General features: G+C 26.7%; 1 protein-coding gene across 1 annotated transcript in view; it reads right to left on the bottom strand.

Annotated features, from left to right (window-relative positions):
* Positions 1 to 14,413, bottom strand: part of LOC100200695 (WD repeat-containing protein 3) — a 66,137-nt gene that overhangs the window by 35,323 nt on the left and 16,401 nt on the right. Inside the window, exons 11-18 of the mRNA XM_065792583.1 lie at positions 12,116 to 12,140; positions 11,920 to 11,996; positions 10,355 to 10,394; positions 10,131 to 10,243; positions 7,516 to 7,587; positions 7,195 to 7,288; positions 6,917 to 7,018; positions 2,320 to 2,405 (exon numbers count right to left, since the gene is read on the bottom strand). Of these exons, the coding sequence (XP_065648655.1) occupies positions 2,320 to 2,405; positions 6,917 to 7,018; positions 7,195 to 7,288; positions 7,516 to 7,587; positions 10,131 to 10,243; positions 10,355 to 10,394; positions 11,920 to 11,996; positions 12,116 to 12,140 (609 nt within the window). The remainder of the gene's footprint in view (positions 1 to 2,319; positions 2,406 to 6,916; positions 7,019 to 7,194; positions 7,289 to 7,515; positions 7,588 to 10,130; positions 10,244 to 10,354; positions 10,395 to 11,919; positions 11,997 to 12,115; positions 12,141 to 14,413) is intronic.

Genomic DNA, 14,413 nt, shown 5'->3' with positions numbered 1-14,413 from the left:
TCGTACATGGAATATGACAAAAAAAGTAATTCTGCTGTTTGGAAACATTTTTTAAGAGAAGAAAAAGGGCAAACAGCAATGTGTAAGTCTACTGACTGCAAAAAAATTTTAAAAATTGGAGGTGGTTCAACGAAAGGTCTCTATACGCACTTACTTTCTGTCCATAAAATTAACCTCACACCAACTAAAAAAAAACGTTAACCAATTATTTTCCGATATTGGAGCGAGAAGAAAAATCACTTCCTGCTACACTTGCACGATTAACAGCCATTGATGGGATTTCGTTCAACGTGATATGACGTTCTAGTGATATACGTGCAGGTCTTATAGCTACAGGATTCAAAAGTTTACCCACAACAGTCAACACTGTGAGTAAAATGGTTGTAGATTACAGCAAAAAAATTAATTACTGTAATAGCTAGCAAAAAAAAACCTGAATTCGGTGTAGGAGAAAGATTTTCTTTATCTTTTGATGAATGGACATCATTGCGTAACTGTTGCTACATGAATATTAATTTACATGCACGAAATTGTCAGTTCTGGAGCTTAGGCTTAGATCGTAAAACGGGATCAATGTCTACAGATAAGTGTATTGAGCTATTAGAACAAAAGCTTGCACAAAATGGACTTGATTTGAGAAAAGATATTGTTGGTATTATGACTGACGGAGCAAGTGTGATGAAAAAAGTTGGGAGAATATTACCTGTAAATCAACAGTTATGTTTTGCCCATGGTGTGCAACTGGCCATTATTGAAGTACTATATCAAAAGCAAGATATAGAAAGAGAAGTAGATCAGCAATTCGACAAAGACGAACAATCAGATATAGAAGACGATTTTTCAGAGAGTAACTCTTGCGAGGATGATGATTTTTCTGACAACGATAAACTGGTTGATCTTGCTGCTAGTCATAATTGGCATCGAGGAAACGAATTTGATGTTACTGAGGTAAATTGTGGTCCAGTGATCAAAAAGGTACGAAAAGTAATAGTAATGTTCAGACAATCACAAAAAAAAACTAATTAAAAAAGTCTAATTAAAGACTACAAGACAAGATGGAATAGTCTTTTGTCAATGCTTCAACGCGTCTATTTATTAAAAAATTGTATACAAAAGGCATTAATAGACATAAGTCTACCGGAAGGTGAATCTTTGGCTTTATCTAATATTGAGCTTAAAACTGTATCTGCTATCATTAATGCGCTACTTCCAGTATAAGCAACAGTTGAGGCCCTTTGCCGTCGGGATGCTTATTTGTTTACAGCCGATGTTGCCATAACTTTTATGTTAAAAAAACTTAAAGATGCTAACAACGTTATAAGTCAAAAGTTGCATTCATCTCTCGTTCTTCGAATGCAACAAAGGCATACCGATGCAAGTGGGATCCTTCAGTATCTGCACAATGGTAGAACCAACATTCAGGCCGAATCTGAAATAGAGCTAGTAACAGTTCCGACTTCAATAAAATGTCGCAAATTAATAGTTGAGTTACTTGAAAGACTAGACGCTACAAATCCAGCTACATCATTAACAGCTAATGAATCTGAATCAGAAGTTGAACTTTCTGTTTCAAATGAGGCACTACTCGAAATTGTTTCTGATTCTTCTGACTCTTCATCTGAATCTATTTCTCTTGCTCTTAAACAGCAAAAGAATCACAGACGAAGCTATAAAAAAAGCACATTTGCCCAGCATACCAACTTGATGTGAGACATTATCGATGAAAATTCAAAAGGAAATGGTGTTGTTTGAAAATGGAGGAACACGTGGTGATTTTTTGCAAAGAGCGTGTGATTTTTAATGACTATTAAGCCTACCAGTGTGGAACCAGAACGTGCTTTTTCTGCGGCCGGACTTTTTGCAACAAAAATAAGAAGTCGTCTGGGGGATGAAACTTTGGATGTGCTCTGCTTCCTCAAAGCGTATTTTAAGAATAATCAAAAATAATTTCATACGTATATTATATCTACAAAAACAACGTCTTTATAATTTAATAATTAAGTATGTATAATATTATCAAACCAAAGAACTTCCTTGAAATTTGTAAGTTTTTTCTAAACATACTTTAAATGTCTTATTAATTTCCTTAAATTTTTCTAAAATAATATGTTAAAATCTTTCAAAAACAGGTATTTCAAAATCCCGGGATTCGGGAATAGGTAAATGTAATCCCGAAATCCCGGGATTTTAAATATAGCACGGGATTACAAACCCTACTCTTTTTTCTGAAAAAATGGAATTAACTAAACAAAAGAAGTTGCAAATGCTGATTTAAATCTAAGTATAAATAAAATAGAGTAAAAAAAAAGAAAAAAAAACCTTGTTAAAGAATATTCTTCATCTTTGATCAATTCAAACTCCCAAAATTTTACATCATGATCAGCACTTCCTGTTATAAAACCTCTCTAAACATGTAAAATATTAAAAAAAACATTTTACATCTGTATTATATCTGTATATGTATATATGTGTGTGTGTGTATATATATATATGTATATATGTGTATATATGAATAATTTTTTTTTTTTTTAGATTATTCACCTCCCCAAGGCCCGAGGGGGGCCACTACAGTCGAGGAGGCTACTCATTTTTTTGTGTTTTTTTTTTTATATATTTTTATATATATATATATATATTTATTTATATATATATATATATATATATATATATATATATATGTATTTCACATCTGTATTATATCTATATATGTATATATATGTGTGTGTGTATATATATATATATATATATATATATATATATATATACAGCTTTGTATATATATATATGTATATATATACAGCTATATATATATATGTATATATATACAGCTATATATATATATGTATATATATATATATATATATATATATATATATATATATATATATATGTGTGTGTGTGTGTGTGTGTGTGTATATATATATATATATATATATATATATATATATATATATATATATATATATATATATATATATATATATATACAGCTTTGGCCAAAAGTTTGGAACACCCTTGCATTTTTGGCATTTAAGCCATTTTCGTAAAGCTATAAATTTCTTATGCAGTGTCTGACTTGTTTACGTTCTTAGATTGATTCACGTGCATGTGTAGACATCTGCTAACATGCTTTACAGGTTAGAAATTTCTATTTTTGAATTCTAAATACGACTTTATTTTACGCCCATAATTTGGAATCATTTTAAACAGGTAGAAATTATAAATTATATTTTAGAAGGAGTAAAGATTGATTTTTATGTTCAATTTACCTTGTTTTAGTAGTTAATTAAATATTAGTAAATATTAGATTTTGTTCTGGATGTGTTTGCAGATATTCCGACCCATAATCTTCTAATGGCACATGGAAAGGATAATTTGCGCACGTTTCAATCACGAAATGTGTGCAAATTATGGTGCTCCACCAGCAAAACAAAAAGCCAAGTTGACCGCTAAAAACATCAAAGACCGATAGGCCTTCTGCAGGAAGTACCGGCACTGGGTGGCAGAAAACTGGAGAAATGTGATGTTTTCGGACGAAGCTACCTTCACTCAGTTTCAATCAAAGTCATGTCGTGTTAGGAGACCACCAAATCAACGTTTCAATGCCAGATACGCAACACCAACAGTAAAGAAGTCACCTACAGTGAAGGTCTGGGCAAGCTTTAGCGCTGCAGGCAAGGGAGGTATCTGGTTCATGCCACGAAATACAATGATCAATGGTCAGGTCTACCTTAGTATCCTACAAGAGAAACTTCCCCATCATATGGGGATACTCAATTGCACCACATTTCAGCATGATGGCGCTCCCTGCCATCAAACAAGGGCAGTGAGTAGTTGGCTTCGGGATTCTGAGATTGAGGTCTTAGGTCCATGGCCTGGATCAAGCCCAGACCTCAATCCCATTGAAAATATGTGGACCTTAATTAAACAAAAGGTTGCTGAACAAGCACCTACGTCAGAAAAGGATCTAATAGAGGTTATAAAGTGTGTATGGGTGACAGAAGTGAGTCAGCAGTATTGTGAGAATTTGGTAACCTCGATGCCCAGGCGTATAGAAGCTGTTCTGAAAAGTCGAGGACAATATACAAAATACTAACTGTGGATTTTTAATGACCTACTGACTGTAGATTAATTTCGTTTGTTATGGTAGTTATATAAAATATATGTTGCTATGTTATTACACAAAATGTGTCGTTCCCGTCAAAAACGCAAGTGTGTTCCAAACTTTTGTATATATATATATATATATATATATATATATATATATATATATATATACATATATATATATATATATATATATATATATATATATATATATATATATGTATATATATATATATATACATATATATAAATTCAATTAATGATTTAATTAAATTTATAAACTTGATATATAATATATACTATTGATATACAACTTGATATATAAAATATATACTAACTATATATATATATATATATATATATATATATATATATATATATATATATATATATATATATATATATATATATATATATATATATATATATATATATATATATATATATATATATACATATATATAATTTTAATTAATGATTTAATTAAATTTATATTAACTTGATATAGCTTACCATATATACTATACTTGATAATAAAGGTAAAATTTTTACATATAAATTATCATATTAAACCTTTTAAATTGTTCATTATTTATATTTCTACTTAAATTCATTTATGCTTTTTAGAATTTCTGTAAGCTTTATTTTCTTTTTTTTTTCCTTAGATAGCAAGAAGTAAAAGACTGCATACACATAGCTACAGAACTAATAAGCAGATTTCAAAATTCAAAAATTGTCATAACAATCTAACTTTTATTGTAAAAATCTAATTTCCTAGTTTCTGATTACTATCCTAAATAACTTAACTTAAGTAACTACTAACTTATTGTTTCAATTATTTCTGATTTTAAGATATATACACAGACAATACAGCATCTGGGAAGAGCTCACCAGGAAAGTTATCAATGATCTCCGATCAATGGAAGCATTTTTGATCAGTGAAAGAGATAGTTAAAAAGAAACAACAGTTAAATTGCCAGCTGGGGTGGATGAATATGATGCTCTATAAAGGGTAGAGATTAATACAGCGCAATAATGACTATAATACTAGTCAAAATGTCCTGAAAATTAAAATGGAGCTCAAATACTTCCATACTATTTCTTGTGTTGAAAAAAAGCACAAAGTTGATGTACTGAATGGTGAAAAAAACAGGCTTCTATTTTTCAATTATTAACACAGTTGCAAAGAATGTGCATTCTAGCTGCATCAAGCTGTTGCAAAATATCCAGAAAAAGATAATTCCTGATTCTAGCTGCATCAAGCTGTAGCAAAGATGTGTCTAGTGCTAGTAGTGAAATTACTAGTGATAATGGACACAATCTTTCCACTCAGCCAGCAAATTAATTGACCTTGATCAAAGTGATTTATGACCTTGTTCATGCTTGCATGAATTTATAAAATATAAATGATGCTGAAAAAGCCCACACACCAAAACCAGTGAAAACACCTACTAAAGATCCTAAAGTCAAAGGATGTTTTACATTAAAACAAACAAAACCATCTTTGAAAATAGTACACTTTCATATACACAGTCAGACTCATCTTCACCTTTTTAACTACCATTATTAATTAAAAGGAAACAAAAAAAAATCTGGAAGAAATGTCTTAAGCTCACAATCAGTCTTTACCAACACCAGGGTTGTCAAAATTTATTTTTATGCTAATTACAAACAACAATAATTTATGCGATTATGCAATAAAAAATTATTATTTGAAATTTAACTCTTTACTATAATATTTGTTTTTAAAAAAATCTACATAAAAACTACTCATCGATTTTTAATCACTTTTGAATTCAGCTATTGACTTTTCTTTTAAGCAAAAAAATAAAACCTATATATTTTTGAATAGCCTGGATTGTGGTATTTAAAAATAATAATGTTAAAAAATATTATTGAGTTTTTTTTTAATGTCTGCTAAAAATCAAATTTTCCGACCACTGTACTGTGGTACAAATTAAACATAAGTTAAATTAAAGATAACTTAACAAAAAAAAAAGATTTTCTCGCAGCTTGAGTTTACTATAAAATTGCAATTTATCATAAAAATAAGTAATAAAAAAATAATTTATCATAAAAATAAGTAACCAAAAAAATTTTCACATAAAAATCAAAAATATCTTGGTAATAAATGGTATATAAATAATATCTTGTTAAATTGGTAAAATGATATATAAGCAATAATACATATTAATGATTTGAAATTTTTAACGACATGATTAAATGACTTATTTGAATGAAATCTCAACTTATTTATATAAAATAACAAGCATTTTATTAAAAGATTTATAACATACATTAACAAAATAAAAATTTTTTGGTTTGTTATCGCCTCATACAAAACGAATCAAAACTTTTTTTACTTTGTACCACTTTTGCTTTTGGTTTTGTATCACCTTTTAAAAAACAAATCTAAATTGTTTTTTTAAATTTTTTTATAAAATAAAAAAAAATCTTGTTTTGTTTCATATTGGAAACTACATTTTTTACATTTTTTTCTTGTATCATTCCATTTCAAGATGGTAAGTGCCTAATCAATTTAATAAATTATAAAACAATTTAAATGAATTTTGTATACATATTAACTTTCACATGGATTAAAAACACAAAAACATAGCCACTTCAAGTAGAAAAAGACTGTTACTATTAAGATTAAGATGTGCACCAATTAACGGTTTTGGGATTCAAAATGACTGCACAACATTTATGTTTGACAATATTCAAGCAACATGTTACATGATATTCAAGCTACTACTGAACATTAAAAAAAAATATGTAAAACTTTATAAAACATTAAAATTTTAACAACCTTATCTGGAGATAGAGCAATAGACCAAATAGGTTGCTCATGGGCATCAACAGTTTCGAGAAGAATTCCTGCACTGATATCAAAAAGCTGAAGTTTACCACTCTGATTTAATACAAATATCATCATACATTAATATATCATACAGAAATTTACAACATAACTACTTACAAAATATAAATTATATATAATTTAAAAAAACACAGTAAAGTGATTGTTAACTAAACATTTATCACTCTCTATTACTATTATCACCATCTTAAAAAAAAACAAATTGATACCTTGGTACCCACAATAGCATGACGATCACCAGGAACAAAACATGAACAAAGGCAATACTCTGAATCTAATGTACGTATACATTTCTGAGAACTCCTTAATTTATAGAAAGGGTATACAACAAAGTTTTGACATTAAATTGAAAACATATCAAAAATAAAAATATTAAACTTACAATTTTAAACGATTACAATTTTAAACATTTACAATAGTAAACATTTTAACAAACTTTAAAAATAGCATTAAAAAAATAAAAAAAACAGATTGCAAATGCATTAAAACAATATTTTATATATATATTTAAAAAAACTACTTTTAAGAACCTGTTCCATATTTTGACAGACTCTCCTGATCCACTTAGTATCATAGTTGCATCACCATTAAGCGACAAAGTTCTATCAATATGAAACTGTATTAATCTTATACAATTTATTTAACAAATTGTTTATTTTTAAACATTTTTATTGTTATATTATTATATATAACTTTTATTTCTATATAAATAACAGGGGTCGAAATAAGTGTCAGACGTTGATGCCTTCTGGACAGTTTTTGAGACCTTTTTTTTTGGATGAGGAGGAGAAGGTGGGTTGAAACCCACCATTGTTTATTTCTACTAAAAAAAGGAACAATGGTTAGTTGCACTTCTCTAACAGCTCTCAGTAATGGTTTAAGGGGAAGGTCTGACACCTATTTTGATCCCTAAATAATATAAAAATTTTTACTATAAGCCCTACACTTTTTCCCTTATAACTTTAATGTGGCAGTGGAAAAAAAACTTTTAAATATGTTTCTTATCTTCAATTAAAGAAATATGAAGCACTTCTTTAACAATGAAAAAAGCAAAAAAAACTTTATTTTGTGTGAACTTTTGTGTAAATATCTGACTATTCTTAGATATTTAATGTCTTAGATCTAAACCAGATATTTACAGGCAAGGCAAGAGCATATTTTAAGGCATTATACTATATAAAATATATCACATAGTAATATATCAAAACATAATATATAATATATTGTCAGTACTTAAACATTCTTAAACCATATTATTTCCTCCACTATGTTTAACAATAGGTAACTAATATTTTGGATTGTCTCTGTTTTCTATTGGATGTTTAACATACCTAATTTTGTCACTATCAAATAACATAAAACTTAACTCATCAGAGAAAAGATTTGACATTTAATGACTTTCGAGCAGTCATTAACTGTGCAACTAATATAATCTTTTGCAAAATTGATTCTGGCTTTCAAATTTCTTGCTGATATCAGCCGTTTCTTACTTAGATAAGAATCATTTTTGACATAACCAATGTTTAGTAGTATCAACATTAAGTTTTGTCTATAAAAATGACAATTAATTGTATTAAGATCAACAACATTCCTGCAAAGATCACTCTCGAAACATCTTACAAAAAATCTATTGACTTAAGCAGTTTTTGATTTGAGGGTTCCTGTGAGAGGCTTGTTTTCGATAGTTTTGCACTGAAAAAATCTTTTGACAATGTGATTTATTCCTAGTTTTGAAACACATTCCTAGTTTTGAAACACATTCCTAGTTTTGAAACAACAATTTAGAAATCTTTCTAAATTTTACAGTGTTTTAAAAAGCGATTATATCTTATAAAGATACAGATATATATAGTTATATATAGCGATTATATCTTATATATATAGGGATTTTTGCACTGTTGGCCTTCATATTGCTCCCTTGAACTCCTAGTGCATAATTCACAGAATTATGCAGCTTTATTGCGACACCTTGGTGACTTAAAATCAGCAATGGCATATTTGAGACCAAGATTACAGTCATATATAAAAGCCTTAAAGCATTTCAATAACCATTAGAAGCAGAAAGATTCTGTCATAATTGGCATAGAAAGGAACAATCTTTGTGCGAAGAGAGCAATTCAGATGATGCAAGACCTTTCTCTTATGTCAGGCCTTGTTTTAAATAAAAAATAGTTAACACATAAGCTTTATGTGAATTAATCATCGTTAAACATAAAATTCTCTTTATTATTATTTTTATTAGGACATTTTTTTTAAACTACCGCAATTTAATAAATTACCAATATTTTTTGCAGCCATCAGTAAAATTGATTAACAGAAAAATTTATGTGGTAATTTAGCCTGCCCACATATATATGTATGTATATATATATATATATATGTATGTATATATATATATATATATATATATATATATATATATATATATATATATATATATATATATATATATATATATATATATATATATATATATATATATATATATATATATATCAATCTTCTCTGTTTGGCCTGTGCTTCTGGGTTCAAGCCTTTTTGCACTCACCCACATGTCTGCAAAAACTTTTAAAAACACATAAATAAGAACTTGCCAAAGCATTTTTTATTAGCAACAAACCTTTATTGTTTATTAAATACTTTTATAGGACATTTGTTTTGTTATTTTTTCTTTTAAAATTTATTCAAAGCATTCTTTTCTTTATTTTAATTTTAATTTAAATAGCAAATAAAGATTAATTTTTAAAATCAAGCCTGCAAGTCTAAAAATGACCATTGGGCAAACGCTTTTTCATGCGCTGTCATTAAATTCTAAATGGAAAAAACTGATATATATTGTTACCTGCAGTACCAGGAAATAGCATATAGCTAATTTCTATAACAATATTAATAATAAAATATAGTTTTTACAACTCAACATTATGTTTAGTTTTCATTCATTATTTAAGATTTTCTTTTTCATTTTGTCAATTTAATCGTGAAAAAAATAAAAACATGAAAATAAAAGAACGAAAGCTCTAACTTTTTAAGTTTTAACTTTTAAAACAATTTTAAAATAACTTTTACATTTTTTTTACTTCTATTTCTTATGAGAGATTATTGTCAACAATAAATTAGATAAAATTATGAAATTAAGTAAACTCACCTAACATCTGTCCTATGACCCATGTTAGAAAGTAAAGATTGTAGCTGACATTTATTCAATTCAGATTGCACTTTATAATAACCAAATGAATTGTTAGTGAATAAAACAATGAGCTAAAAAATTTATATTAAAAAATTATTCATAAGTTTAAGTCTTAAGATTACACTGATGTTTAAAACAAAATTCATTCAAATAATAAAAAATTATTTAAAACTTGATAGTACTTTTATTTCTCCAGAATCATCAACTGTTATGTCACAAGTTCTAAAATAAAAAAATAAATAAAAATGAAATGATGAAAATAATGAAAATAATATAAAATTATTGGGCTACATCAAAAGTTACAAAAAATGCAATGAATAAAAGCAATTAATTTTAATGAATAAAATTATGCAGGATTGTTTAGATTATGTTAGGTTACAGGAGACAGAAAGGATTCCGTGGGACAGTAAGGATTGTGCAGAAGAGAACGAATTGTGTGAGACAGTAAGGATTATGTGGTACAGCAAGCATCATGTAGAAGTGTAAGGATTGTGTGGAACAGAAAAGAAAACAAGTCTCAATCAGATGTTTGTTGTTTCCTGTTATTTTTACTTCTACTGCAACATCCCACTGCTAATTTTCAATTGAAGAACTTACTAATAATGTTGACATTTTTTTTTCTTTGTAACTTACTTATTCCTGCATTTTATTATATTTCTTTTTTTTTGTCTATCCTTAGAGACTGATAGAGACTGAAAAAGCTCAACAGTAGTATGCAACCCTTGGAATTAGAAAAAATGAGGTCAGCAATAAATTGCCGACCTCAAACTATTAGAAGTCAGCATCAGGTTGGCAAAGTAATTTTTACACAAAAGGTTACCATAAAACATAGAAACAAGGTTGGCGATTTTTTGCCAACCTCAAACACTTTTAGGTCAGCAGTTAGGTCAGCATTGCAGAATGCCGACTTTACCGAGGGCTAAGTATGTGACATAAGTCCATCCAGATGTAACTTTTTAGTAACTAATTTGAGTCAGGTATCAGGTAAGTTATTCAAACTAACAACTGTTATAAATGTAACTCTTTATTTAATCAGTGAAAAATTGCTAACTTTTACTTATTATTGCTCTTTAAACTATTATATACTATAATATAATTATAAAACTATTATTATAAAATATAAAATATATAATTATAAAACTATATTTAAACTATTATATTATATCTATTATATATATTATAACTATTATAAAGTTTATACTTGCTAAATAAAAGTTAACATTTTTCAATTTGTCGATTTAGATTAAAAAGATTTTCCTATATGATATTTTATTCAAACTTGTATAAAAAATGCAGTTAAGTGGTTGTAAAACATCACATTTTAAGAGTTTTGACCAGGTAAATCAAATATAAGCAGATATAATGTTTATTGTAAATTAAGTTTTACAATTTAAGTTACAACTTTTACAACAATAATAAAACTTTATTCAAATAAATTTTTGTTGATTTCATTATTCATTTAACTAGTAAAGGCTGGTAGGTAACCTGCTGCATTGCTAAATATTTAAAATATTAAAACACATTTTTGAATATTTAATTTATGAATAAAATATGTGTATGGTTTAAGTTTAATAAAGCCAAGTGTTTAAAAGAAATATTTATAAAATCTAAAATTACTCTATTGCTCTAAATAATACTGCTTTTTGTTCATAAAACAATATTCATAAAACATTTTTATTATTAGTAGTATCATTAAAAAAATTATTCTTAGAACCTTTAGTTTCATTATAAATAAAAAATTACTTACTTTATCTTTTGTTTTAACTGAAAAAAATGAAGCTTTTTTATTTCGTCTGTTATTTCTCTTTCTATAGACAATTCTTCCTATAAAGCATTAAAAAGTATTTATTATTAATGCTTTAATGATTTTAAATAATTAATATCAAAATTTTCCAGATACATATAATAAATATAAATAATACAATAAAATATATTATAATTACGTGTTTTTGTTCATCTCCTTTTTTTCTAAGATAAATCATAATTTTGTTTTTATTAAAACATGTTTTGAAATATTAACAAACAAAATAACTAAAAACATAACAAACTATTTAGTGAATTATAAACTTTGAATAATATATGTTATAAAAAATTTTAAGGGCTATTTATTTTGTGTGTTGAATAACTCCCCAATATATATATATATATATATATATATATATATATATATATATATATATATATATATATATATATATATATATATATATATATATATATATATATATATATATATATATTTATATATATATATATATATATATATATTTATATATATATATATATATATATATATATATATATATATATAAATATAAATATATATATATATATATATATAAATATAAATATATATATATATACATACATATATTGCACTTATCATAATTTGACTAATAGCCACAGATATGTATACACACACAGATATATATATATATATATATATATATATATATATATATATATATATATATATATATATATATATATATATATGTATATATTTGATACTACAAAAGTTTGCCAGCATCAGCATAATTTATTTGATTGTCGTCCTGCCAAGAAACAATTAATATTGTTAAAAAATCAAAAAGCTTAAATGAATTTTGCTAAAGATCAAAATTATCAAAAGTTTTATTCAGCAACAAATCAAATTTTTGCATGTTCAGCAGCAATGATATCAGGTATGTAAGATAACTAAAAGGTAAAGAATTTGCCTCTTAAATATTAAATGCCAACATTTGAACATAGCAGTGACAATAAAATGGTTTGTGGATCTTTCACTGAAAGCATAGTGGATCAAAATGTATATTTAGATATAATCAGGAATGTTATGTTGTAACATGAAAAGGGCAAAGGAACTCATGATTAGATTTTTTGACAATACAACTACGGAAAAAACAAAGAAAAAACAGAGCAATATTTACTAAAAATTTTTTTTGACTTTCTGAAATTTTTTTTGAAAACCTACACAATGGCAACAAAAGGTGCTAAAAAAAAAAAAAAGGCAACATTGTGTTAAATCAACTATTTTCAGTCGCCTTAATGCTTCTAGCTCAATTTTAAAGATTTTTTGCACAATTTATTCTATCTGGCTCAAGATATCTAAATACTTAATAAAATAGCATTTTTTTGTATAGAAAATGCAGGTCTATTTAATTTCTGTTGAAATTAAATAGACCTCATGAGTGGGTAAACATCGGAGTATTAGAACAAAGTAATCAACGATGCAAAAAAATTGATATGCAACTTTATTTGTGCTTTAAGGAGATATCAAAGACAAATGTTACTAACTTGTTGAGAGAGCATCTTTTCCAAGCTGTTGAAAATCATCAAAACAGCAAAGCATCAAAGGAGCATATTACTCAAAGAAATCAATCAGAATAAATTTTCTAAAAACCTAAGAACAACATTTCAATAATGTGATTAACTGCAAATTTATCAATATTTTATTAAATACTTGGATATGTACAAATAGTCTTAAACTTGCAAGATTAATACTTGCACAACCTTATACTCAACTTTCCAAAGCCTTATGGGGATATGAAAAATGATCCTAAATTCTCAACTTTTGGTTTTCAAATATTATAGATCAAATCTCATCGATGGTAAACCGATGTAAAGCAGTTCAACAAAAAGTTCAAAATAGATTAACCTAGTATAGCTATCATATGGTAACAGTTTGTATTTTTGATCTTTTAAAAAGTGTTTTAATTTGTTAATGTTATTATTTTTATGAATAAAAACAATAAATAAAGAGTTAGTCGAATAGAATTCTTTTAACTTTTATTATGCAGTGTGTGTGTGTGTATGTGCGTGTGTGTGTGGGTGTGTGTGTATGTGTGTGTGTGTGTTAAAGTTAAAGAAAAATTGTAGAGGAAAAGATTTGAATAAACAGATTTAAATTATTTCAAAATGTTTATATTCATACTCATATGGATATAATATACCTGTATATAAATAGAAAATATATACAGAATCATCTAATATATGTATTATATACCCTAGTATTATATACTAGCTTTTTTTAGCTAATATTTTATGGTATTATGGTGATTATTATTATATTATTGATTTATCATTGAAGTACCACCAACACTTACTTCATTGAAGTGCCACCTACCCTTACTTCATTGAAGTGTCACCTACCTTTACTTCATTGAAGTGCCACCTACCTTTACTTCATTGAAGTGCCACCTACCTTTACTTCATTGAAGTGCCACCTACCCTTACTTCAGTAA

Source organism: Hydra vulgaris, chromosome 03, assembly GCF_038396675.1.
Source record: "Hydra vulgaris chromosome 03, alternate assembly HydraT2T_AEP".
NCBI classification, from domain to species: Eukaryota; Metazoa; Cnidaria; class Hydrozoa; order Anthoathecata; family Hydridae; genus Hydra; species Hydra vulgaris.
Note: the sequence above shows the minus strand (reverse complement) of the source record. Positions and strands in the feature narration are given on the sequence as shown.